Genomic DNA, 25256 nt, shown 5'->3' with positions numbered 1-25256 from the left:
TGCAGTGAAGGGACGGGGTTTGCAGTGAAGGGACGCGGTTTGGGACGGGGTTTGCAGTGAAGGGATGGGGATTGCAGTGAAGGGATGGGGTTTGCAGTGAAGGGACAGGGTTTGCAGTGAAGGGACGGGGATTGCAGCGAAGGGACGGGGATTGCAGTGAAGGGACGGGGATTGCAGTGAAGGGACGGGGATTGCAGTGAAGGGACGCGGTTTGGGACGGGGATTGCAGTGAAGGGACGGGGATTGCAGTGAAGGGATGGGGATTGCAGTGAAGGGATGGGGATTGCAGTGAAGGGACGGGGATTGGGACGGGGTTTGCAGCGAAGGGACGTGGCTGGCAGCGAAGGGACGGGGATTGCAGTGAAGGGACGGGGTTTGGGATGGGGTTTGCAGCGAAGGGACGTGGCTGGCAGCGAAGGGACGGGGATTGCAGCGAAGGGACGGGGTCCGCAGCAAAGGGACGGGGATTGCAGCAAAGGGACGGGCATTTCAACGAGGGGACGGGGTTTGGGACGGGGTTTGCAGTGAGGGGCCAGGTTTGGGACAGGGTTTGCAGCGAAGGGACAGGGTCTGCAGCAAAGGGAGGAGGTTTGCAGCGAAGGGACGGGCATTTCAACGAGGGGATGAGGTTTGGGACAGGGTTTGCAGCGAAGGGACGGGGATTGCAGCGAGGGGCCAGGTTTGGGATGGGGTTTGCAGCAAAGGGACGGGTATTGCAACGAGGGGACGAGGTTTGGGACAGGGTTTGCAGGGAAGGGACAAGGTCTGCAGCAAAGGGACAGGGTTTGCAGCGAAGGGACGGGGATTGCAGCAAGGGGCCAGGTTTGGGATGGGGTCTGCAGTGAAGGGACAGGTATGGGACAGGGTTTGCAGCGAAGGGACAGGGTCTGCAGCAAAGGGATGGGGTTTGCAGCGAAGGGATGGGCATTTCAACAAGGGGACGAGGTTTGGGACGGGGTTTGCAGTGAAGGGACGGGGATTGCAGCAAAGGGACGGGGTTTGCAGCGAAGGGACGGGGATTGCAGCGAAGGGACGGGGATTGCAGCGAAGGGACGGGGATTGCAGCGAAGGGACGGGGATTGCAGTGAAGGGATGGGGTTTGCAGCGAAGGGACGGGCATTTCAACAAGGGGACGAGGTTTGGGACGGGGATTGCAGCGAAGGGACAGGATTGCAGCGAAGGGACGGGGATTGCAGTGAAGGGACAGGTATGGGACAGGGTTTGCAGCGAAGGGACAGGGTCTGCAGCAAAGGGATCGGGTTTGCAGCGAAGGGACAGGGTTTGGGACGGGGTTTGCAGCGAAGGGACGGGCATTTCAACAAGGGGACGAGGTTTGGGACGGGGTTTGCAGCGAAGGGACGGGGATTGCAACAAGAGGACAAGGTTTGGGATGGGGTTTGCAGCGAAGGGATGAGGTTTGGGACGGGGTTTGCAGCGAAGGGACGGGGATTGCAGCGAAGGGACGGGGTTTGGGACGAGGTTTGCAGTGAAGGGACGGGGATTGCAGCGAAGGGACGGGGATTGCAGCGAAGGGACGGGGTTTGGGACGAGGTTTGCAGTGAAGGGACGGGGATTGCAGCGAAGGGACGGGGATTGCAACAAGAGGACGAGGTTTGGGACGGGGTTTGCAGCAAAGGGATGAGGTTTGGGACGGGGATTGCAGCGAAGGGACGGGGTTTGGGACGAGGTTTGCAGTGAAGGGACGGGGATTGCAGCGAAGGGACGGGGATTGCAACAAGAGGACGAGGTTTGGGACAGGGTTTGCAGCGAGGGGCCAGGTTTGGGACAGGGTTTGCAGCGAAGGGATGGGCATTGCAACGAGGGGACGAGGTTTGGGACGGGGTTTGCAGTGAAGGGATGGGGACTGCAGCGAGGGGACGGGCATTGCAGCGAGGGGCCAGGTTTGCAGCGAGGGGCCGGGGGCTGCAGCAGCCGAAGGGCCGGCTCAGGGCGCCGGGGGCTGCCGGCACCCTGCGGGGCGCAGGGAGGGCAGCGTCCCCTTTGCCCCCCAGCCCCAGGAACAGCCTGTCCCTGACGCACAACCGCTCACCTTCCCAGAAACGTCCCCAAGGTCACCGACCGTCCGGTGGCTCCGGCTGCGCCGCCGCAACCGCCCCGGTGCCGGCGGACTGCGCCTCTCGCCGCTGAGCCGAGCCGGGCACCGGCAGCCATGGAGCCGGTGGGCACCGTCACCGGCATCCTCCTCCTCGTCCTGGCAGCCACGGTGCTCGTGGCCTGGTGGAAGAAGGAACAGCGGAGCCGAAATTACCCGCCGGGGCCGCCGGCGCTGCCGGTTATCGGCAACCTGCTGCAGCTCAGGGCTACCGACACCTGCAAGACCTTCTGCAAGGTGAGTGGGGGGCTGAGAGCCCCGGGGGGCCGATGCCGGGACCCCCGAGGTGCCAATGCTGAAACCCCTGGGGTGCTCAGATCCCCAAGGTGCCAATGCTGGGACCCCCGGGGTGCTGAGATCCCCAAGGTGCCAATGCTGGGACCCCCAGGGTGCCAATGCCAAGACCCTCGGTGTGCTGATGCCGAGATCCCTGAGGTGCCGACGCCAAGATCCTCAAGGTGCCAATGCTGGGACCCCCGGGGTGCTGAGATCCCCAAGGTGCCAATGCCAAAACCCCCAGGGTGCCAATGCCAAGATCCCCAAGGTGCCAATGCCGAAACCCCCGGGGTGCCGATGCCGGGACCCCCGGGATGCTGGGACCCCCGGGATGCTGAGATCCCCAAGGTGCCAATGCTGGGACCCCCGGGGTGCTGAGATCCCCAAGGTGCCAATGCTGGGACCCCCGGGGTGCTGAGATCCCCAAGGTGCCGATGCCAAGACCCCCGGGGTGCCGATGCCAAAACCCCCGCGGTGCCGATGCCAAGATCCTCAAGGTGCCAATGCTGGGACCCCCGGGGTGTCGATGCCAAAACCCCTGGCGTGCCAATGCCGCCCCCCCCGCCCCGGGGTGCCGATTTTGAGCACCCCGGGGCGCCGCGACCCACGCCGGCGGGGCGTCGCTTCGTTCCGCAGCTGAGCGAGAAGTACGGCCCCGTCTTCAGCCTGCGCTTCGGCTCGGAGCTGGTGGTGGTGGTCTTTGGCTACGAAATGGTGCGGGAGGTGCTGGTGAGCCGCGGCGACGAGTTCACCGACCGGGGACGGTACCCGTTGATGGAGAAAATCAGCAAGGACCTCGGCCTCTTCATGAGCAACGGGGAGACGTGGGTGCAGACCCGGCGCTTCACCCTCGCCACGCTGCGGGATTTCGGCATGGGCAAGAGGAGCGTGGAGGAGCAGGTCCGGGAGGAGACGGCGACGCTGCTGCAGGAGCTGGCGCGGACCCAAGGTGGGCGGCGGGGGCCGGGGCTGGTCCCACCATCATCATCGTCATCACGATGGGGAGCTGGGGAAGGGTCTGGAGCACAGGGCTGGTGGGGAGCGGCTGAGGGGGCTGGGGGTGTTCAGCCTGGAGAAGAGGGGGCTGAGGGGAGACCTGATCGCTCCCCACAGCTCCCCAAAAGGAGGGGGCAGGGAGGGGGGGTTGGGCTCCTCTCCCAAGGAACAGCGATGGGACGAGAGGGAATGGGCTCAAGCTGCGCCAGGGAGGGTTAGGTTGGATATTGGGAGAAATTCCTTCATGGAAAGAGCAGCCAAGCGTTGGACCAGGCTGCCCAGAGAGGTGGGGGAGTCCCCAGCCCTGGAGGGGCTCAAAAACAGGCAGAGGTGGCACTGGGACATGGTTTGGTGGCCATGGGGGTGTTGGGGTGACGTTGGACTGATGATCTTAGGGATCCTTTCCAACCTCAGTGATTCCTGGTTTGACTTTCATTATAAATAACCCAGCCCCCAAGGCAGGAAACATGGAATTCCGACTCTGCCCTTAATGGGTTGAGTGGTGGACTTAGGAGCATTGGGTTGATGGTTGGGCTGGATGATCTTCAAGGCCTTTTCCAACCCCAACGATTGGATGGTTTTATGATCATGATTCGATGAGTCTATGATCTTCAAGGTCTTTTCCAACCCAAATGATTCAACGATTCTATGATCACGATTTGATGATCCCATGATCTTGAAGGCCTTTTCCAACCTCAACAGTTGGATGATCCCGTGATCTTCAAGGCCTTTTCCAACCTCAACGGTTGGATGATCCCGTGATCTTCAAGGCCTTTTCCAACCTCAACGGTTGGATGATCCTGTGATCTTCAAGGCCTTTTCCAACCCCAACGGTTGGATGATCCCGTGATCTTCAAGGCCTTTTCCAACCTCAACGATCCGATGATCCCATGACTCTATGATCACCACCTTTCCCCCGCCCACCGCAGGGAAGCCCTTCAACCCCGCCATGCTGCTGAGCGCGGCCGTGGGCAACGCCATTTGCCGCATCCTCTTCGGCAAACGCTTCAGCTACGACGACGAGGAATACCGCTGCGTCATCCAGCGCCTGGCCGAAAATTTCTACCTGGAGAGCTCCGTCGCCGGGCAGGTGAGGGGTTTTCGGGGGGGACACACCTCCATTTCACCGGCACCCTGCCGCTTCACCGGCACCGCGCCACCCGGCTCTCTCCCGGCAGCTCTACAGCATGTTGCCCAGGCTGATGGATCGCCTGCCCGGCCCTCACCACACCTTGTTCCAGAACAATTCCTTCATCCAGGACTTCTTGGCCAGGAAGGTGGCGGAGCACGAGGCCACCTTGGATTCAGCGGCGCCCCGGGATTTCGTGGACGCTTTCCTCTGTAGGATGGAGCAGGTGGGGCGGCGGGACCCCCAGCTTCTTTTTGGGGGGACATGGGGTGCGAGGGGACAGGACCCTGAGCTTCATCTTGGGGGGATGTAGGGTGCAAGGGGATGGGACCCTGAGCTTCATTTTGGGGGGACACGGGGCACGAAGGGACAGGACCCTCAGCACCATTTTGGGGGGACACGGGGTGCAAGGGGATGGGACCCTGAGATTCATTTTGGGGGGACACAGGGTGCAAGGGGATGGGACCCTGAGCTTCATTTTGGGGGGGACATGGGGCACAAGGGGACAGGACCCTGAGCACCATTTTGGGGGGACATGGGGTGCGAGGGGACGGGACCCTGAGCTTCATTTTTGGGGGGACAGGACCCTGAGCTTCATCTTGGGGGGACACAAGGCATGAAGGAACAGGACCCCGAGCACCATTTTGGGGGGACATGGGGCACAAAGGGATGGGACCCCGAGCACCATTTTGGGGGGACGTGGGGCACAAAGGGACGGGACCCCGAGCACCATTTTGGGGGGACGCGGGGCACAAAGGGACAGGACCCCGAGCACCATTTTGGGGGGATGCGGGGCACGAGGGGACGGGACCCTGAGCACCGTTTTGGGGGGGTTGCGGCGCATGAGGGGACGGGACCCCGAGCACCATTTTGGGGGGACAGATGGTGCAAGAGGACAGGACCCCGAGCAACATTTTGGGGGGACAGGACCCCGAGCACCATTTTGGGGGGACGCAGGGGGACGGGACCCCGAACACCATTTTGGGGGGACGCGGGGCGCAAAGGGACGGGACCCCGAGCACCATTTTGGGGGGACGCGGGGCGCAAAGGGACGGGACCCCGAGCACCATTTTGGGGGGACCCCAAGCACGATTTTGGGGGGATGCGAGGGGACGGGACCCCGAGCACCATTTTGGGGGGACAGGAACCCGAGCATGCCTTTGGGGGGGACACGGGGCTGAACCCCCCATTCCTGCCCGCCGGCCCCAGGAGAAGGGGAAGGCCGGGACGCCGTTCCGGTGGGACAACATGCTCGCCACCATCTTTGACCTGTTCGTGGCCGGGACGGAGACCACCAGCATCACCCTCCGCTACTGCCTGCTGCTGCTGCTGCAGCACCCCGAGGTGGCAGGTTGGGACGCGGTGCTGGGCACCCTGGAATATTTTTTTTTTTTTGGGGGGGGGGGGGGGACGCGGACGGACACGCCGCCCACTCCCCGCCTCGCTCTCCGCAGGGAAGGTGCAGGAGGAGGTGGAGCGGGTGGTGGGGCCGGAGCGGGCGCCGGCGCTGCGGGACCGGGGGGCCATGCCCTACACCGACGCCGTCCTCCACGAAGCGCAGCGCTACCTCGACCTCATCCCCCTCGGCTTCATCCGGACGGTGAAGCGGGACACGCGGCTCGGCGGCTTCACCCTCCCCAAGGTGCCGCTCGTTAGGCGGGGCCGGCGCCTCGTTAATCGACGCCCCGGTGAGGGCTGGCCGTTGCGCGGGGCGCTCGCTGGTCGGGCGTTAGGCGGGCGACGTTGCGTCGCCGCCTGGAAATCGCCGATAACCGCATGACGTTCTCCGTTAGCGACTATTAATTGCACGACGCGCTTCGTTATTGCTTATTGAGTGCACGTAGGCACAGTAATCATTGATTATTGATTGCCTGACATGCTTCGCCATCAATCATTGACCACACAACACGCTGCATCAGCGCTTATCGATTGCGCCGCGCGCTTCATCATTGACTAGCCATCGTGCCGCGCGCTTCGCAATCATCTAACTGCACGATGCGCTTCGTTATTGCTTATTGATTACACATACACACGATAACCATTGATTATCGATTGCCTGACATGCTTCGTCATTGATTATTGCAGCACAACGTGCTGCATCAGCGCTTATGGATTGCGCCGCGCGCTTAATCATTGACTAGCCATCGCGCCGTGCGCTTCGCAATCATCTAATTGCACAACGCGCTTCGTTATTGCTTATTGATTGCACGTAGGCACAATAATCATTGATTATTGATTGCCCGATGTGCTTCATCGTTGATTGACCGCACAACACGCTGCATCAGTGCTTATCAATTGCACCGCGTACTTAATCATTGACTAGTCGGTGCACCATGCGCTTCGCAATCACCTAATTGCACAACACGCTTCGTTATTGCTTATTGATTGCACTTATGCGCAATATTCATTGATTATTGATCGCCCAAGGGGCTCCACTGCCAATTATTGACCGCACAGCGTGCCGCATCAGCACTTATCGATTGCGCCACGCGCTTAATCATTGACTAGTCGTTGCAACACGTGCTTCACAATCACCTAATTGCACAACGCGCTTCGTTATTGCTTATTGATTGCACGTAGGCACAATAACCATCGATTATTGATCGCCCGAGGGGCTCCACCGTCGATTATTGACCGCACAACGTGCTGCATCAGCGCTTATCGATTGTGCCGCGCGCTTAATCATTGACTAGCCATCGCGCCGCGCGCTTCGCAATCATCTAATTGCACAACGCGCTTCGTTATTGCTTATCGATTGCACTTACGCGCAATATTCATTGATTATTGATCGCCGGAGGGGCTCCACCATTGATCATTGACCGCACAACACGCTGCATCAGCGCTTACCGATTGCGCCGTGCGCTTAATCATTGACTAGCCATCGCGCCGCGCGCTTCGCAATCATCTAATTGCACAACGCGCTTCGTTACTGCTTATTGATGGCCGATTAATCATTGATTAGCGTTTGCGCAGCCCGGTTTTTCGATCGCCAATGGCGGGGGGGGGGGTCAATCATTGATCCCCGCCCCCCGGCGCCGCGGTTGGGGGCTGTGGGGGGTCCCCCCAAGTCCCCCCGTTCCCTGTCCCCGCTCAGGGCTGCACCATCTACCCCATCCTGAGCTCGGCCCTGCGCAACCCCCGGCACTTCAAAAACCCCGAAGCCTTCGACCCCGGCCACTTTCTGGATGAAAAAGGGGAGTTCAAGAAGAGCGAAGCCTTCATACCTTTCTCCGCAGGTGGGTGGCAGCCACGGGGGGGGGCCACAAGGACCCCCCAACCCAACCCAACCCAACCCAACCCAACCCAACCCAACCTTGGGGGGCACCCCCCTCCCTGGTTGACCCCCCTTTCCTCCCCGCAGGCAAGCGGATGTGCGTGGGGGAGAGCCTGGCGCGGACGCAGCTCTTCCTCTTCCTCACCGCCATCCTGCAGCACTTCCAGCTGCGCCAGCCCGCCGGCTGCCCGCGCCCCGACCTGCGCCCCGATGTCAGCGGCATCACCAACATCCCCCAGCCCTTCGAGCTCTGCTTCTGCCCACGCTAACGTTCCCCGGCCCCAAGACGCCGCATCGCGCCCCGGCACGGAGATTTGTCCCCGCGTTTGTCATCCCCCCCCCGTGGCTCGTCCCCAAATAAACGGCGTTTTCCCTGCACCACCCGCGGCTCCGCGTCCCGGTCGGAGCCATCCCCGGGGGGGGATGAGCGCGGTGATTCCGGGCGGGAGAAGGGTCCCAGGGACCCGCGAGGCTGCGGAAGCAGAGACGTGGGATGCGTGGGGGGCAAGGAGGTGCCTTTACTGGGTAGGGGGCTCAGCGGGGGATGAGGGAGAGGCGGTAGGGGCGGGGGATGTTCCCCAAGCCGCTGGATTCGGGGGTGATGTCGATGGTGGCCGGATCTTCCTCCGCTTTCAGCTGGAAGTGCTGGAGGATGGTGGTGAGGAAGATGAAGAGCTCCATCAGGGCCAAGCCTTCGCCCAGGCACACGCGTTTCCCTGCAAGGCCACATCAGAAGGATCCCAGCGGTGCGATTAGGGGGGTTCCGCGGCCTCCCGTGTCCCCCCCCACCCCAAAAACCTCACCTGCGGAGAAGGCCATGAAGGCGTCGTTGCGCTTGAAACGCCCGTTCTCATCCAAAAAGTGCCCGGGATCGAAGGCCTGGGGGTTGGCGAACTGGCTGGGGTCGAACTGGGACGTGCAGAGCAGCGGGATGACGTTCATACCCTGCGTGCCGAGGGAGAGGGGGTCAGGGGGGCTGGAGCTGGTGGGGAGAGGGCTGCCGGGGGGCACCGGCGATGCCGGTACCTGATGGGGTACCCCAAGGATGGCCACGGCACCCCAAGGACGCTGGGGTACCCCAAGGATGGCCATGGCCCCCCCAAGGATGGCCACGGCACCCCAAGGACGGCCATGGAACGCCGGGGATGCTGCAGTACCCCAAGGATGGCCATGGCACCCCAAGGATGGCCGTGGCCCCCCAGGGATGCTGGGGCACCCCGGGGATGGCCGGGGCACCCCGGGGACGGCCGGGGCCCCCCGGGCATGCTGTGGCACCCCAAGGATGGCCATGGCCCCCCAGAGATGGTCACAGCACCCCAAGGATGGCCATGACCCCCCAGTGATGGCCACAGCCCCCCAAGGATGGCCACGGCCCCTCAGAGATGGCCATAGCACCCCGGGGATGGTCACGGCACCCCCAGGATGGCCATGGCCCCCCAAGGACGGCCATGGAATGCCGGGGATGCTGCAGTACCCCAAGGATGGCCATAGCACCCCAAAGACGGCCAAGGCACCCCAGAGATGGCCACGGCCCCCCAAGGATGTCCACAGCCCCCCGAGGATGGCCGTGGCCCCCCAGAGATGGCCACGGCCCCCCGGGGATGCCGCGGTACCTTGGGGATGGTGTACCCCCGGAGCTGGACGTCGCGCGTGGTGGTGTGGGGTACCCCCATGGGCACGATGTCGGCGAAACGCTGGATCTCGTGGATGACGGCGTCGGTGTAGGGCATGCCGCTCCGGTCTTCCATGCGGGGGCTGCGGTGGCGGCCGATCACCCGGTCGATCTCCTCATGGAGCCGGGCTGGGGGGGAAAAACGGGGGGCGGTCAGCGCCGCGTCGGCCCCCTCCTGCCGTTGCCGCCGCCGCCGCCCACCGCTACCTTCCACCTCGGGGTGCCGGAGCAGGATACGGAGCCCGTATTTGAGCGTGGAGCTGACGGTTTCCGTCCCGGCGAAGAAAAGGTTGACGGTGGTCTTGGAGAGCGTGTCCTCGGTGAAGTGAGTGTCGGGGTTCCCCTGCTCCTACCGAGGGATGGGGAGAGGGGCGTTCCCCGGTCGCACGCCAGCGCCGATGCCGGTTTCGGCACCCCAAAGGGGAAATTCGGCACTGGGTGCCAAGGGGGGAAAATTTGGCACGGCGCGCCAAGGGGGGGAAATTCGGCACGCCACGGCACGCCAAGGGGGGAAAATTCGGCATGGCACGGCACGCCAAGGGGGGAAAATTCGGCATGGCACGGCGCGCCAAGGGGGGAAAATTCGGCACGGCACGGCGCGCCAAGGGGGGAAAATTCGGCACGGCGCGCCAAGGGGGGAAAATTCGGCACGGCACGCCAAGGGGGGGAAAATTCGGCACGGCACGCCAAGGGGGGAAAATTCGGCACGGCACGGCACGCCGCGCCAAGGGGGGAACATTTGGCACGCCACGCCAAGGGGGGGAAAATTCGGCACGGCATGCCGCGCCAAGGGGGGAAAATTCGGCACGGCACGCCGCGCCAAGGGGGGGAAAATTCGGCACGGCATGCCGCGCCAAGGGGGGGAAAATTCGGCACAGCATGCCGTGCCAAGGGGGGGAAAATTCGGCACGGCATGCCGTGCCAAGGGGGGGAAAATTCGGCACGGCATGCCGCGCCAAGGGGGGAAAATTCGGCACGCCGCGCCAAGGGGGGAAAATTCGGCACGCCGCGCCAAGGGGGGAAAATTCGGCACGCCGCGCCAAGGGGGGAAAATTCGGCACGCCGCGCCAAGGGGGGGAAAATTTGGCACGCCACGCCAAGGGGGAAAATTCGGCACGGCATGGCACGCCAAGGGGGGAAAGTTCGGCACGGCACGGCACGGCGCGCCAAGGGGGGGAAAATTTGGCACGCCACGCCAAGGAGGGGAAATTCGGCACGGCACGCCAAGGGGGGGAAATTCGGCACGCCGCGCCAAGGGGGGGAAATTCGGCATGGCACGGCACGCCGAGGGGCGGAAATTCGGCACGGCACGCCGCGCCAAGGGGGGAAAATTCGGCACGGCGGGGGCGAGGCGGGTACCTGCTGCATCTTCAGGAGGAAGCAGTCGATGAAATCCCGAGGGTTTTGGGGGTCCAAAGTCTGCCGGTTCCTCTGCACCCGCTCCCCGACGAACTCGGCCAGCCGCAGGTAGTTGGCGTGGATCTGCCGGTGCGGCCCCGGCACGAACCGCATGATATTGGGGAAGATGAAGAGCAGCTGCGGGAGGAAGAGAGGGTGAAATGGAGGGGGGTGGGTGGGGGGGGCGGGCACAAGCCAGGGAGGGGGTCCCCCCCGATTCCCACCTGCCCCCAGGTCGAGCTCATCAGCTTCCAATTAGCGTTGATGAGCCCCATGAGGGCGAGGAACCGCTCGTCGCCGTACTCGAAGCGCTCGCCGAACACCAGCCAGCAGATGATGTTGGAGCCGGCGCAGCTCAGCAGGAAAGTGGGGTCGAAGGGCTGCCCTAAAACGGAGGGGAACGGCGTTAGGGTGGCGGGGGGGAGGTCCCGGGGGTCCCGGGGGGGGGCCGTACCGTGGGTCTGACGGAGGTGCTGGAGCAGATGCTGGGCTTCCTCGCGGACCCGCTCCTCGGCGCCGCGCTTGCCCATGCCGAAACTCTTCAAGGTGACGATGGCGAAGCGGCGGAGCTGCCGCCAGCGCTCGCCGGTGCCGTAGACGATACCTGGGGTAAGGGGGGAGCGCGGACGGCGGGGTCAGGCGCCGCGCCGAAAATAAAAAAAAAAAAAAACCCCAACCCCGCGGGGGTACGGCGGGGGTCTCACCGTTGCCGTGGCTCCATTGCTGGACGGCTGGGAAGTCGCCGCGGCCGCTGAACTCCTCGGCGCGGTCGATCAGAGCCTCCTTCAGCAGGCGGTAGCCGGAAAGGACGACGCAGGGCCGGGAGCCCAGGTGGAAGGTGAAGATGGGGCCGTAGGTTTGGCTGAGCTGCGGGGGAGAAGGAGCGGGGGGGGGCCCCCAGAATTGGGGATCACCCCCCCCCGAGGAGGTGGGGGACCCCCAGAATTGGGGATCACCCCCCCCAGGAAGCATGGGACCCCTAGAATTAGGGATTCCCCGCTGGAGGAGGCGGAGGGCCCCTAGAATTGGGGATATCCCCCCACCCAGAAGGCATGGGACCCCTAGAATTGGGGATCATTCCCCCCCAAGGAGGCAGGGGGCCCCTAGAATTGGGGATCACCCCCCCCCAGGAGGCATGGGACCCCTAGAATTGGGGATCACCCCCCCCCCCCAGGAGGCATGGGACCCCTAGAATTGGGGATCACCCCCCCCAGAAGGCATGGGACCCCTAGAATTGGGGATCATTCCCCCCCAAGGAGGCAGGGGGCCCCTAGAATTGGGGATCACCCCCCCCCAGAAAGCATGGGACCCCTACAATTGGGGATCACCCCCCCCGAGGAGGCGGGGGGCCCCCAGAATTGGGGATCATTCCCCCCCAGGAGGCGGGGGATCCCGAGAATTGGGGATTCCCCCCCCCCAAGGAGGTGGGGGACCCCTACAATTGGGGACTCCCCCCCCAGGAGGCGGGAGGCCCCCAGAATTGGGGATCACCCCCCCCCAGGAGGCATGGGACCCCTAGAATTGGGGATCACCCCCCCCCAGAAGGCATGGGACCCCTAGAATTGGGGATTATCCCCCCCCAGGAAGCATGGTACCCCTAGAATTGGGGATTCTCCCCCCCCCAGGAGGCAGGGGACCCCCAGAATTGGGGATCACCCCCCCCCAGGAGGCATGGAACCCCTAGAATTGGGGATTCCCCCCCCCAGGGAGCATAGGACCCCTAGAATTAGGGATTCCCCGCTGGAGGAGGCGGGGGGCCCCTAGAATTAGGGATCACTCCCCTAGGAGGCGGAGGAACCCTAGAATTAGGGATCACCCCCCCCCAAGGAGGGATGGGACCCCTAGAATGAGGGATCACCACCCCAAGGAGGCGGGGAACCCCTAAAATTGGGGATTCTCCCCCCCCAGGAGGCATGGGACCCCTAGAATTGGGGATTCCCCCCCCCCCCAAGAAGGCATTGGACCCCTACAATTGGGGATTCTCCCCCCGCAAGAAGGCGGGGGACCCCTAGAATTGGGGATCACCCCCTCCGAGGAGGCAGGGGACCCCTAAAATTGGGGATTCTCCCCCCCCCAGGAGGCATGGGACCCCTAGAATTGGGGATCACCCCCCCCAGGAGGCGGGGGGGCCCCTAGAATTGGGGATCACCCCCCCCCAGGAGGCGGGGGACCCCTAGAATTGGGGATTCTCCTCCACCCCAGGAGGCGGGGGGCCCCTAGAATTGGGGATCACCCCCCCCGAGGAGGCGGGGGACCCCTAAAATTGGGGATCCCCTCGCCCCGGACCCACCTTGCGGAGCGAGGCGATGAGCTGCGTCACCTCCACTTGCAGCACGTTCCCCAGGAGGGGCAAGGGGGGGGGCCCGGGGGGCAGCTTGCCGCCCCCCCCGCCGCCCCCCCCCCCAAAAAAAGCAGCAGCCCCCCGGCAGCCAGCGCCAGGGCGACGCTCAGCACCCCGCTCGCCTCCATCCCCCTCGCCGTATGGGGCCGACCCCCCCTCGCTGTGCAGGACCCCCCCCAATCGAGCGCCCCCCAAATTCTGCCGTCCCCGGGGGCTTGCAAAGCTGGGGGGGGGGCAGCACCCCCCGACAGCTACAGACGGACGGACGGACGGCGGCCCCCGTGCCGTTCCCCTGCGGCTGTTTGCCGACAGCGCCGGGGCGGTTAATGATCAACCCGGGGGGCCCCCCCCCCCCCCCGCAATGGGCACCCCCCCTCGGATGCAGTGGGGTGGGGGGCAGCCAGGCCCCCAAAACTGGGGGGCCCCCCCCTCCATTTGGGAGCGGCGCTGGAAGGGGGAGAGGGGACCCGCGGGACCCCCGGGGTGACGGAGGAGGGGGCAGCGGGCCTGGGGAGGGGGCCCAAAAGACGGGGGGGGCCCCCCAAAAAATGCCAACAGAGGGGGACCCCCCAAAAATGTGCCAACGGGGGGGGGCCCAAAAAAGGCACCAATGGGGGGCCCCCCCCCAAAACCGCGCGCCAACTGGGGGGTGAGCCCCCCAAAACCGCGCGCCAACTGGGGGGTGAGCCCCCCAAAACCACGCGCCAACTGGGGGGGGCCCCCCCCCCAAAACCACGCGCCAACTGGGGGGGGAGCCCCCCCCAAAACCGCGCGCCAACTGGGGGGGGAGCCCCCCAAAACCGCGCGCCAACTGGGGGGTGAGCCCCCCCCAAAACCGCGCGCCAACTGGGGGGGGAGCCCCCCCCAAAACACCCCAATGGGGGGGAGCCCCCCAAAAACACCCCAACGGGGGTCCCCAAAAAGCCAACAGGGGTCCCCAAGCCCACCCCTGCACCCCAGGGGGGGATTTGGGGCGCACGTACCCCCTCACAGTTGCCCCCCCCCCAAAACAAGCATCAGAGCCGCGCGCTGGAAAACATTAATACTTTATGTACGAGAATCACACCTTCACAGCCCAGAGGGGAGGGAAATTTGCTTTTTTTTTTTGTGGGTTTTTTCCTTTTTTTTTTTTTCCTCCTTTTGCAGAGAAAAAACCAAAAAACCAACAACTGGGACACAACCCCGGCCCCCCCCCCCGCCACCGACAAGTGCAATAAATAACACGAAAAGAAGCAGAAAACCCGCCCCCACACCCCCCCGCCCAGGTTGGGGTGGGGGACGGGGACCCGGCCGGAGCGGAAGGGAGACGCCGTCCCCAAAGTTGGGGGGGCTCAGAGCCCCCACGGGTGCCTGGGACCCCCCCATCGCCCCTGGGACCCCCCCATCGCCCCCCGAGGGGTTTGTCCTGCGGGGAGGGGGGGGGTCGGGCGCAGGCGAGCGGCTTCCAACGCAGGCAAGGAGTCCCCGTCGCGTCCCCCCCCCCCCCAAAAAAAGTGACAGTGGAGGGTCTGGTGACACCGTTACCCCTCCCCAAAAAAGAAAAAAAAAAAAACAAAAACCTGAAACCCACCTTGTACCTCACGGTGGGGGAGCGGAAATGCAAAACGGAGACCACGCACGCAAAAAAAAAAAGTGAAATAAAATTAAAAAAAAAAAAAAAAAAGGCAAATGCCAGGGGCTGGGCAAGGGGCACCCCCCCCCGCCCCCGCCCAGCCCCGCAGCGTTTTGGGGGCGAGGCGGGGACCCCCCCTTCATTCAGGCACCCGCCTCCGAAACGCTGCTGGGAGCATCGCAGAGGAGGTTTTGGGGTGTTCTGAATTTTTTTTTTTTCCCCCTAAAAGCTGAATACAACCCAACCTGCTCGGGGGGGGGGGACGGGGGACATGACACAAAACACGTGCGCACCCCGCAGCCCCCCGGGGCCGGGACGAGGAGCGGCGGGCGAGGAGCGTTTGGTAGAAGCCACCTCGGTCAAATACAATCGAAACAAGGCGCTTGCCACAGAGGTAAACTTGCGAGTCCCGGGGCTTCTCGGGTGAGGAGGGGGCGGACGGTGCAGAGGAGAAGGCTCGGGGGGGGGTCCTGGGGAAGCACGGGGGGCTCGGCGAGCGAGGCACGTGGTCCTGGCGGCGCGGGGGGAAGAAATTAAGGAAAAAAAATGGGAAAGGGGTTGGGAAAGGGGTTCGTAGCGACGCCGCGGGACTCGTCTGGCCCCTCCTGCCACGGCCGGGGCGGGGGTCTCACCTTGGGCGCGGATTTTTTAGCAACTGCACTGCTGCCGGCTCTGCGCCTGGGGTCCGCGGGGCTGCCGCAGCTGGCGAAGGGACGCGTCTCCGTACTGGATCCCCGAGCCCATCCTCTCCGGGTCGAGCTCACCTGCGGTACGGAAAAAAAAACCATAAAGGAGGAAAGCGAAGGGATTAAAAACCTCGCCGGGATTCCAACCCCGCCGCCAGGCATCCAAAACCTCTGTCCCCGGGGTTCAAACCTCCCCGCCCGCCGCGGAAAAAACCCCAACGGGAGCCGCCGTACCCGATTCGATTTTGTTTAATATGGTCCTGGCGCATTTTAAGAACGCTTCTTCCACGTTTTCTCCCGTCAGGGCGCTGGTCTCCAGGAACATGAGCTCTAGGGAAGCAGAAAGGGCTTCGTTATCCCGCCCGTAATTAGCGGCGGGGGCCGGCGTTCCCCCCACCGCCCCGAGCCCCTCACCGTTCTCCTGGGCGAAGCGCGAAGCCTCCAGGAACGTCACCTCCCGGTCGGCGTCCAAATCTTTTTTATTGCCGCAGAGGATGATGACGATGTTGGGGCTGGCGAGGGTGCGGGCGTCCGTCAGCCAGTTGGTCAGCGCGTTGTAGGTTTCCCGGCTGGACGGTGGGGGGGGGTAGAGGATTTCGGAGGTGGGGAGGGGGGTTGCGGAGCCCCCGATTTTCCCCCAGCGCCGAGTTGGGGGGCTGTCAGGGATCCGCGGGACCCCCGGATGCCGCGACCCACCTGGTGATATCGTACACGAGCAGCGCGCCCGCTGCGCCCCGGTAGTAGCTTCTGGTCACCGACCTGAGGAGGAAAAGGAGGAGGAGGATGAGGGCGGGCGGGCGCGCGGGGGAAGCCACCCCGACCCTCGGCTTCGGGGTCCCCGCGGGGGGCTGCGCTGCCAGGCTTCTCCCGTTTTTAGGAAAACCACGTTTTGGGCGCCCTCCTCCCAAGCAGGGAGCGAATTATTTAATTGCGGGGCGAGCTCCGGTCCTCCGGCGACAAAAATAAAAATATTTTGGTTAATATCCGTATCGACGATGGGGAGGAGGGGATCGAGCGTGCCCTCCGTTTGCCGCGGGCACCCCGATCAGGCGGGAGCGTTGGATCTGCTCGGAGGTGGAAAAGCTCTGCAGAAGGATCCGGAAAAGCCGGATCGATGGGATGAGGGGATTCAAAAGGGCTGAGCGCCGCGTCCCACGCTTCGGGCGGCGACAAACCGCAGCGGCTGGAAAAGGACGGGCCGAGGATGAGCCGGCGGCGCGGCCAGCGGCGTCCCGGCTTCCATCGGGAATAGCGTGGCCGGCGGGACGAGGGAAGGGGTCGTCCCCCTCGAGCGCTGTGGTGGGTTTTGGGCCCCAAGGAAGGCGTCGAGGGGCCGGAGCGCGGGCAAAGAGCGGCAGCGGAGGCGGGGAAGGGTTTGGAGAGCAGGTTCCGTGAGGAGCGGCCAAGGGAGCTGCGCTGGGGGAGGTTTGGCTTGGATACGGGGAAGCATTCCTGTGCCCAAAGCTTTGTCGGGCACTGGAAGCGGCTGCCCGGGGACGCGGCGGAGTCACCGTCCCCGCTCGGGGACGTGGTTTCGCGGTGGGACGCAGTTCAGCGGTGGCTTTACGCTTGGACTCGGCTTCGACTTGGACTTTAGCAAAGCTTTTGACGCCATCTCCCACAATATTCTCCTTGGGAAGCTGGCAGCTCATGGCTTGGACGGGCGTACTCTTCGCTGGGTAAAAAACTGGTTGGGTGGTGGAGCCCAGAGAGTTGCGGTCAACGGAGTCAAGTCCCGTTGGCGGCCGGTCACGGTGTTCCCCCGGGCTCCGTTTTGGGGCCAGCCTTGTTTAATCTCTTTATCGATGATCTGGGTGAGGGGATCGAGTGCAGCCTCAGCGAGTTTGCAGGTGACACCAAGCTGGGTGGGAGCGTGGATCTGCTGGAGGGCGGGAAGCTCTGCGGAGGGACCCGGACAGGCTAGACCCATGGTCAAGGTCAACTGGATGAGGTTCAACGAGGCCAAGCGCTTGGGTCGCACAACCCCACGCAGCGCTCCAGGCTTGGGGAAGAGCGGCTGGAAAGCTGCCCGGCCGAAAAGGGGCTGGGGGTGTTGGGCGACAGCAGCGGAACGTGGGCCAGCAGCGTGCCCAGGTGGCCAAGGTGGCCAACAGCATCCTGGCTTGTGTCAGGGGTAGCGTGGCCAGCGGGAGCAGGGCAGGGATCGTGCCTCGGCGCTGGGGAGGCCGCACCTGGAATGCTGTGCCCAGTTTTGGGCCGCTCGCTCCAAGAAGGACATTGGGGTGCTGGGGCGTGTCCAGGGAAGGGCAGCGGAGCTGGGGAAGGGTCTGGAGCACAGGGCTGGTGGGGAGCGGCTGAGGGGGCTGGGGGTGTTCAGCCTGGAGAAGAGGGGGCTGAGGGGAGACCTGATCGCTCCCCACAGCTCCCCAAAAGGAGGGGGCAGGGAGGGGGGGTTGGGCTCCTCTCCCAAGGAACAGCGATGGGACGAGAGGGAATGGGCTCAAGCTGCGCCAGGGGAGGTTTAGGTTGGAAATTAGGAAAAATTTCTTCACGGAAAGAGCGGCCAAGCATTGGAACAGGCTGCCCAGAGAGGTGGGGGAGTCCCCATCCCTGGAATTGTTCAAAAAACGGGCAGAGGTGGCACTGGGGGACATGGTTCAGTCCCATCTACCCTTGACTGGTTTAGTGTGGACTTGTAGGTCAATGGTTGTAGGTCAATAGTGTAGGTCAATGGATGATCTTAAAGGTCTCTTCCAGCCTCAACGATTCGATGATTCTGTGATCGTAAAGGTCTTTTCCGACCCCAGACGCTGCTGCGATTCCAGGATTTTACACACCCCCGGCGTTTCAGGCACCACGCGCTCCGGGCGAGGCAGCCGCGCTTCCAAAGGCGCCCAGTTTCATTTTGGGAATGGATTTTAAAAATTAAAAAAAAAAAAAGCAGCCCAAACACCCGGAGAACATCGAAGAAGAGCGTTTGTGCGCGGTTCCAGCACCGTGAAGTTTTCCTTTACCTGAACCTCTCCTGCCCGGCCGTGTCCCAGATTTGCAGCTTCACCGTCTTCCCGCCGACGTTGACGACCTTGGAGCCGAATTCCACCCCGATCGTGTGGTTCGAATCCTGTTTGACTGCGGAAAACGAAAAGCGCTCGATGCGCTACCGGCCGGCTAGGAAAGAATAAAAGCTTCTCCCCACCACGCCCCGGGGGATCTCGGCTCCTCGGGGGAACCCCGCCGCGCTCCGGCACGAATTCGCCCGCCCGGATTATTCCCCGGCGAAGGAAGCTCTCGTTACGAGACGATTTTGCAAGTGGTTGCGGCCAGAGGTTGCGCCCAGAGGAAGCAAAGACCGCGCCAGCGTACGTGAAATTAAACCCCGAAAGCGCCGAGGAGGAGGGGTGCCCCTGGCATTTCGCTTCCGATTAAGCGGGCTCAAAGCCTTCCTCCGCCCCACTATGAGAATCGAAGGTTTCGGAAAAGGCAAAGTTTCAGCGTTTCGCGGCAAAGCTCTGCTTACCCACCAAAGCACAAAAGATCTTTTTCAATCGCCGGAACTGGCACGGAAGGGTCGAGGCTCCAAAAGACAAGAAACAAACAAAAAAACCCGCCCACCCCACCAACAAAACCCAATATTTTTTGGTTTTTTTTCCACTGGCAAAAGGTCCCGCGGAGAAATATTTCGGCGGCAGCCCGAGACACAAAAATCTGGTGGGGAGCGACCCGGCACAGCAGCAATAAAACCCAAAATAAACCAACTTACATTTGTTTTCGATGAACTGGTGGAGGAGGCAGGACTTCCCCGTGCCGGCGCTCCCTATCACAAGGAACTTGAAGAGAAAATCTGAAGAGGAAGATTTTACAAACAAAAAAAAAAGGTGTTTTTACACACTCGAGGTGCATCGAGCAGCGGCGGGACGGGGGAGCGGCTGAGAGGAGCCCGACGGGAGCGACCTTGGGGAAGCGATTTCCCGCCTGGCTCCGCTCCCTGCCCTCCAAACGCGGCAAAAATCGCCCCAAAACCCCACCCCAACCCCCCCGAAGCGTTTTTAGCCCCCATTTTGGTGCCCTATATGCTCCCAGTAGGGCCCCACACACCCCCTATAGAGCCCCATAGCCCCCCCCATCCCACACAGGGGCCCCACACACCCCCTATAGAGCCCCATAGGCCCCCCCATCCCACACAAAGGCCCCACAGACCCTCTCTATAGAGCCCCATAGCCCCCCCCATCCCACACAGGGGCCCCACACACCCCCTATAGAGCCCCATAGCCCCCCCCATCCCACACAGGGGCCCCACACACCCCCTATAGAGCCCCATAGCCTCCCCCATCCCACACAGGGGCCCCACACATCCCCTATACAGCCCCATAGGCCCCCCCCATGCCACACAGGGGCCCCACACACCCCCTATACAGCCCCACAGACCCCCCCCATCCCACACAGGAGCCCCACACACCCCCTATAGAGCCCCACAGACACCCCCCCCATCCCACACACTCCCTATAGGGCTTCCATCCCACATAGGGCCTCGCAGACCCTCTATAGGGCCCCCAAACACCCCCTCCATCCCACACAGGGCCCCATAGACCCCCTATAGGGCCCCACTGACACCCCCCTCATCCCACACAGGAGCCCCATGCATTCCCTATAGGGTCCCCATCCCACATAGGGCCCCACAGAGCCCCCCCCCATCGCACACAGGGGTCCCACACACTCCCTATAGGGCCCCATCCCACATAGGGCCCAACAGAGCACCCCCCATCCCACACAGGGGCCCCGCACGCTCCCTATAGGGTCCCCATCCCACATAGAGCCCCACAGAGCCCCCCCATCCCACACAGGGGCCCCACACGCTGCCTATAGGGTCCCCATCCCACATAGGGCCCCACAGAGCCCCCCCCATCGCACACAGGGGTCCCACACACTCCCTATAGGGTCCACATCCCACACAGGGACCCCACACGCTCCCTATAGGGTCCCCATCCCACACAGGGGCCCCACAGAGACCCCCCCATCCCACACAGGGACCCCACACGCTCCCTATAGGGTCCCCATCCCACACAGGGACCCCACACGCTCCCTATAGGGTCCCCATCGCACACAGGGGCCCTACACACTCTCTATAGGGTCCCTATCCCACACAGGGACTCCACACGCTGCCTATAGGGTCCCCACACGCTGCCTATAGGGTCCCCATCTCACACAGGGGCCCTACACGTTCCCTATAGGGCCCCATCCCACATAGGGTCCCACACGCTGCCTACAGGGTCCCCATACGCTGCCTATAGGGTCTCCATCCCACACAGGGCCCCACACGCTCCCTATAGGGTCCCCATCCCACATAGGGCCCAACAGAGCCCCCCCATCCCACACAGGGTCCCCATACGCTGCCTATAGGGTCTCCATCCCACACAGGGACCCCACACGCTCCCTATAGGGTCCCCATCCCACACAGGGACCCCACACGCTGCCTATAGGGTCCCCATCCCACACAGGGGCCCCACAGAGACCCCCCCATCCCACACAGGGACCCCACACGCTCCCTATAGGGTCCCCATCCCACACAGGGACCCCACACGCTCCCTATAGGGTCCCCATCCCACACAGGGGCCCCACAGAGACCCCCCCATCCCACACAGGGACCCCACACGCTCCCTATAGGGTCCCCATCCCACACAGGGCCTCACAGACCCTCTCTATAGGGCCCCCAGACCCCCCATACAGCCCCACGGAGACACCCCCCACACCCCACACAGGGCCCCACCGGGTCCCCCGCTCCCTACGAGGCCCCCCCCAGCCCCGACACCCCCCTGCCAGGCCGGCCGGGCCCCCCCCGGTGTCCCCCCCCCACCCACCGTAGGTCTCGGACATGGCTGGAGCCGCCGGGCCGGGCCCCGCTGCCGCCGCCGCCGGGCCGTACGGAAGGGAGCGGGCACAATATGGCGGCGCCCAGGCCAGCCGCTTCCGGGTCCAGCGCGCCTGCGCGCCGAGGGGGCGCACCAGGAGAAGGGCGGGGCCAGACTCGGGGAAAGGGGCGTGGCGACGACGAGTGGGCGGAGCAAGCAGGCGGGGCTAAAGGCGCGGTGGGATCCTGGGTCCTAAAGTCCCGCCCGGCCCCGGGGCCGCCCTAAACGGCCCCGGGGCCGCCCCCAGCACCCTGACCCCGGCCCTAACCCCCCCAGCACCCCAACCCAAGCCCCTAACCCCCACCCCAGCCCTAAACCCCCCCAGCACCCCGGCCCCAGCCCCAAAACCCCCCCAGCACCCCAACCTGAGCCCCAAACCCCTCCCAGCACCCCGACCCTGGCCCTAACCCCCCCCAGCACCCCGACCCAAGCCCCCAAACCCCCCCAGCACCCTGACCCTGGCCCTAACCCCCCCCCCCGAACCCTCAGCACCCCAACCTGAGCCCCAACCCCCCCCCAGCACCCCAACCCTATCCCAAATCCCTCCCAGCACCCTCACACCCCCCCAAACCCCATCCCCAACCCCCCGATGCTCCCCTCCCACCGCTGGCAGCAGAGCAAACGAGCAGTGGGACACAGGGGGGGTTTATTTGGGGGGAGGGGGGGGGGGCAGGAAGAGGCTCCAGGTGCAATGTCTGCGGAGAGACCCTGGGTACAATGCTGGGGTGGGGGCTGGACCCCCCTTGGACCCCCCCGGGGGTCAGAGGGAGAGGGGTGGGGGCGAGAACTGGGGGGGGGGGGGGGGGGGGGGGGCGAAGGAAGGGGAGGGGGGGGGGCGAAGGGTCGGCCGCCTCGGGGCAAACTTACCTTCGGGGGGGGGGGGAAGGGGTCAAGGGGGGCAGCAAGGGGGCTGGGGGGGGTTTGGGGGGGTGTGGGGGGAATTTTGGGGTGTGGGGGGGTCACTTTTTGGCGAAGGAGATCTTCATGGCGTTGTTCTGGGTGATCTTGAAACCCTGGAGGGCGTCGCGGGCGGCCCCCGCCTGCACCTCGTTATCGAACTCGACGAAGGCGATGTCGTGGCGGCCGGGCACCAACCGCACCTCCTTAAAACCGGGGAACCTGAGAGGGGGGGACACGGCTGTCAGCGGGGGCCCCCAGACCCCCAGGAACCCCCCGAACCCCCCCAAAACCCCCAGGGCCCCCCCCAAACCACTCACTGGTTGAAGAGCATGGAGAGCATCAACTCGTTGGTCTCCTCAGGCAGGTTGGTGAGGAAGAGGATGTGATTCGGCGGGTTCTCCGATAGCTGGAGGGGGGACAGGCACAAAAAAAGGGGGTGTCAGCCCCAACGAGAGGCGGGGAACCCCCCCGGACGCCTCCCCAAAAAGCCTCACGTCCCCTCTCCCACCCCAACCCCACGCCCCCCAGGCTGGGATGTTTTTCAGACGCCGCGGCCCGTTCAGCGTGGAATTTTTTGGGGGGGTTTTTTTGGTTTTTTTGGGGGGGGGGGGTTACCGGCACCCCGTTACTCACCGGCTGCGATGGCGGCATCTGGCCCGGCATCACCTGCTGCGGGGGCATAGCTCCCGGGGGAATGCCGCCGGGCGTCATGCCGGGCGGGGGGATCATTCCCGGTGGAGGCATATAGGGGGGCTGCCCCGCCATATGGTGCATCATACGGGGAGCCTGGTTCAACGGCGGCATTCCCTACGGAAAAAAAAAAACAGGCTCAGCGCCCGCAGACCCCCAAAAACCCCGTGCGCACGTAACCCCCCTCCAAACTCACGGGAACGGCTCCCTGAACGCCGCCCGCCGCCGGCGTGCCGGCGGTGGCGCCGCTTTTTTTGGCCGCCGGCGCGTCTTGGCCTTTGGGTTTCCTCTTTTCCCGCTTCCGGTCACGCTCGACGAAGGTGCCTTTCATTTTGGCGATGATATCCGAATCCGTCTTGGCGTACTGGATGCGCTGTGGGGAAAAGGCGGGGGTGAGGGGGAACGGTTTTAGGGGCGGGGGGGCTCCGCGGGGATTTGGGGAGGGGGCTCACCATGGGTTTGTCGTAAAAGGGGAAGCCCTGCATGGAGCGGAGAGCGTTGGTAGCGCTGCTGATTTCTTTAAAAATGACAAAAGCTTGACCCCTCATCTTCAAACTACGGGATACCAGGATATCCAGGATTTGGCCGAATTGGGAGAAAATGGCGTAGAGGGATTTCTTCAGCTCTGGGAAAAGCGGGAGGAAGATGAGAGCGAGCGGGGAGGAAGGCGAGACACCCCCCCCCCGACCCCCCCTGAAGCCCCTCACCATCTTTCTTGATCTTCTCGTTGAGGTTGTTGATGTAGATGGTGTGGTTGGGGCGCGCGTCCTGCACCGCCATGTCGGGGGTCCCCCGCCTGCGGGGAGAGGGGCGGCTGGGGGGGGGGCTGGGGGGGCCGCACCCCCCCTTAACCCACCCCTACAGGGGCTATGGGGGGAGGGAAGGGGGACGGGACCCCCGGGGAGAGGTGAGGGAGGGGCAAAGGCCCAGGGAGGCACCCCGGGTCCCGCAGTAAGGGGGGGTTAACCCCCCCACGGGGTTGCTCCACCGGGATCCCCCTGCCCCATAGGGATTCCCCGTCCAGGCCAGACCCCGAACCCACTCCCCCTGAACCCCCTTAGGGCCCCCCAGACCCCTCAAAGCACCCCCAGGCCCCTCCAGGCCCCCCCTGAACCCCTCCAGACCCCCTCAGACCCTCTCACACACCCCCAGGCTCCCCCTGAGCCTCTCCAGGCCCCTTCAGACACCCCCAGGCCCCTCTCAGACCCCCTCAGACACCCCCAGATCCCCCCTGGGCCCCCCAGGCCCTCTCATGCCCCTCCAGCACCCCCTCCGAGTCCCACAGACCCCCCCGAACCCCCCCAGATCCCCACCGGGCGCCCTCAGACACCCCCTAGGTCCCCCCCCGGGCCTCTTCAGGCCCCCCAGACCTGCTCAGACCCCCCCAACACCCCCCCCCCAGGCCCCCTCAGACCCTCTCACACACCCCTGAGACCCTCCAAACCCCCTCAGACACCCCCAGATCCCCCCTGGGCCCCTCCAGGCCCTCTCACACCTCTCCAGCACCCCCCCGAACCTCTCCAGATCCCCACCGGACCCCTCCAGGCCCCCCCTGGGCCCCTCCAGGCTCTCTCACACCCCCCCAGATTCCCCTCGGGGCCCCCTCAACCCTCCCCAGACCCCTCTGGACCCCTCCAGACCCCCCCAACACCCCCCCAGGCCCCCTCAGACCCTCTCACACTCCCCTGACACCCTCCAGACCCCCTCAGACACCCCCAGATCCCCCCGGGCCCCTCCAGGCCCTCTCACACCCCCCCTAGATTCCCCTCGGGCCCCCTCAAACCCCCCCAGACCCCCTCAGACCCCTCCAACACCCCCCTGACACCCTCCAGACCCCCTCAGACATCCCCAGATCCCCCCTGGGCCCCTCCAGACCCTCTCACACCCCCCGCAGATTCCCCCCGGGGCCCCTCAAACCCCCCCAGACCCCCTCAGATCCCCCCCAGACCCTCTCACACTCCCCCAAGACCCTCCAGACCCCCTCAGGCACCCCCAGATCCCCCCTGGGCCCCTCCAGGCCCTCTCGCACCCCCCCAGATTCCCCCCGAACTGCTCAGGCCCCCCCCAGACCCTCTCACACCCCCCCAGGCCCCCCGGGCCCAGCGCGGCCCCTCACCGCCGGCCGCCGCCTCAGCCGCGTGCACCTCCTCCAACCAACCAATAGCCGCGCAGCAACCGCGCTCCCGCCCGCCCACGGCCGCTTCCTCCAATCAGAGCGGAGCGTGTGCCGGCGCGCTGGCCAATCAGAGTGAAGGCGGCCCGCAACCACTGGCGGGAGCGGAAACCTCTGACCTCCGACCCC

General features: G+C 64.5%; 4 protein-coding genes across 4 annotated transcripts; 1 reads left to right on the top strand and 3 right to left on the bottom strand.

Annotated features, from left to right (window-relative positions):
- The first annotated feature begins 2170 nt into the window (after nucleotides 1-2170).
- Nucleotides 2171-8057, top strand: LOC104037372 (cytochrome P450 2C20-like). Its single transcript, XM_075727301.1, has 8 exons — nucleotides 2171-2350; nucleotides 3026-3338; nucleotides 4315-4475; nucleotides 4564-4740; nucleotides 5724-5865; nucleotides 5969-6156; nucleotides 7609-7750; nucleotides 7876-8057. Exons 1-8 carry the CDS (start codon nucleotides 2171-2173, stop codon nucleotides 8055-8057), a joined length of 1485 nt encoding a protein of 494 aa, XP_075583416.1.
- Nucleotides 8058-8311: 254 nt separating this feature from the next.
- Nucleotides 8312-14564, bottom strand: LOC142596808 (cytochrome P450 2F3-like). Its single transcript, XM_075727297.1, has 10 exons — nucleotides 14491-14564; nucleotides 13149-13359; nucleotides 11563-11725; nucleotides 11313-11462; nucleotides 11083-11243; nucleotides 10820-10996; nucleotides 9668-9809; nucleotides 9402-9589; nucleotides 8592-8733; nucleotides 8312-8504 (listed from the first exon to the last, which is right to left on the bottom strand). Exons 1-10 carry the CDS (start codon nucleotides 14562-14564, stop codon nucleotides 8323-8325), a joined length of 1590 nt encoding a protein of 529 aa, XP_075583412.1. The 3' UTR covers nucleotides 8312-8322.
- An 895-nt stretch (nucleotides 14565-15459) lies between these two features.
- RAB4B (RAB4B, member RAS oncogene family) lies at nucleotides 15460-21344 on the bottom strand. The gene is made up of 7 exons (XM_075727298.1): nucleotides 21314-21344; nucleotides 19219-19299; nucleotides 18473-18587; nucleotides 16194-16256; nucleotides 15912-16066; nucleotides 15732-15827; nucleotides 15460-15575 (listed from the first exon to the last, which is right to left on the bottom strand). The coding sequence occupies exons 1-7, from the start codon at nucleotides 21327-21329 to the stop codon at nucleotides 15460-15462; spliced, it is 642 nt and encodes a 213-aa protein (XP_075583413.1). The 5' UTR covers nucleotides 21330-21344.
- Nucleotides 21345-22323: 979 nt separating this feature from the next.
- SNRPA (small nuclear ribonucleoprotein polypeptide A) lies at nucleotides 22324-23734 on the bottom strand. Its single transcript, XM_075727299.1, has 6 exons — nucleotides 23662-23734; nucleotides 23407-23579; nucleotides 23151-23327; nucleotides 22898-23071; nucleotides 22582-22670; nucleotides 22324-22483 (listed from the first exon to the last, which is right to left on the bottom strand). Exons 1-6 carry the CDS (start codon nucleotides 23732-23734, stop codon nucleotides 22324-22326), a joined length of 846 nt encoding a protein of 281 aa, XP_075583414.1.
- Nucleotides 23735-25256: the final 1522 nt, after the last annotated feature.

The sequence above is a fragment of the Pelecanus crispus genome (assembly GCF_030463565.1).
Source record: "Pelecanus crispus isolate bPelCri1 chromosome 30 unlocalized genomic scaffold, bPelCri1.pri SUPER_30_unloc_2, whole genome shotgun sequence".
NCBI lineage: Eukaryota > Metazoa > Chordata > Aves > Pelecaniformes > Pelecanidae > Pelecanus > Pelecanus crispus.
Note: the sequence above shows the minus strand (reverse complement) of the source record. Positions and strands in the feature narration are given on the sequence as shown.

What these genes read in the sequence shown, in the direction of transcription:
- LOC104037372 (XM_075727301.1), top strand. Translation starts at nt 2,171, where the DNA reads ATGGAGCCGGTGGGCACCGTCACCGGCATCCTCCTCCTCGTCCTGGCA. An exon ending in GGAGCTGGCGCGGACCCAAG is followed by an intron (nt 3,339 to 4,314) that starts GTGGGCGGCGGG and finishes CGCCCACCGCAG; the next exon opens with GGAAGCCCTTCAACCCCGCC. An exon ending in TCCTCTGTAGGATGGAGCAG is followed by an intron (nt 4,741 to 5,723) that starts GTGGGGCGGCGG and finishes CGCCGGCCCCAG; the next exon opens with GAGAAGGGGAAGGCCGGGAC.
- LOC142596808 (XM_075727297.1), bottom strand. Translation starts at nt 14,564, where the DNA reads ATGGGGGGGTCCCAGGCACCCGTGGGGGCTCTGAGCCCCCCCAACTTT. An exon ending in GCACCTCCGTCAGACCCACG is followed by an intron (nt 11,244 to 11,312) that starts GTACGGCCCCCC and finishes CCTCCGTTTTAG; the next exon opens with GGCAGCCCTTCGACCCCACT. An exon ending in TGAGCTCGACCTGGGGGCAG is followed by an intron (nt 10,997 to 11,082) that starts GTGGGAATCGGG and finishes TTCCTCCCGCAG; the next exon opens with CTGCTCTTCATCTTCCCCAA.
- RAB4B (XM_075727298.1), bottom strand. An exon ending in CCAGTTCATCGAAAACAAAT is followed by an intron (nt 18,588 to 19,218) that starts GTAAGTTGGTTT and finishes CGTTTTCCGCAG; the next exon opens with TCAAACAGGATTCGAACCAC. An exon ending in GCGCTTCGCCCAGGAGAACG is followed by an intron (nt 15,828 to 15,911) that starts GTGAGGGGCTCG and finishes CTGCTTCCCTAG; the next exon opens with AGCTCATGTTCCTGGAGACC.
- SNRPA (XM_075727299.1), bottom strand. Translation starts at nt 23,734, where the DNA reads ATGGCGGTGCAGGACGCGCGCCCCAACCACACCATCTACATCAACAAC. An exon ending in CGAGAAGATCAAGAAAGATG is followed by an intron (nt 23,580 to 23,661) that starts GTGAGGGGCTTC and finishes CGCTTTTCCCAG; the next exon opens with AGCTGAAGAAATCCCTCTAC. An exon ending in CCTTTTACGACAAACCCATG is followed by an intron (nt 23,328 to 23,406) that starts GTGAGCCCCCTC and finishes TTTTCCCCACAG; the next exon opens with CGCATCCAGTACGCCAAGAC.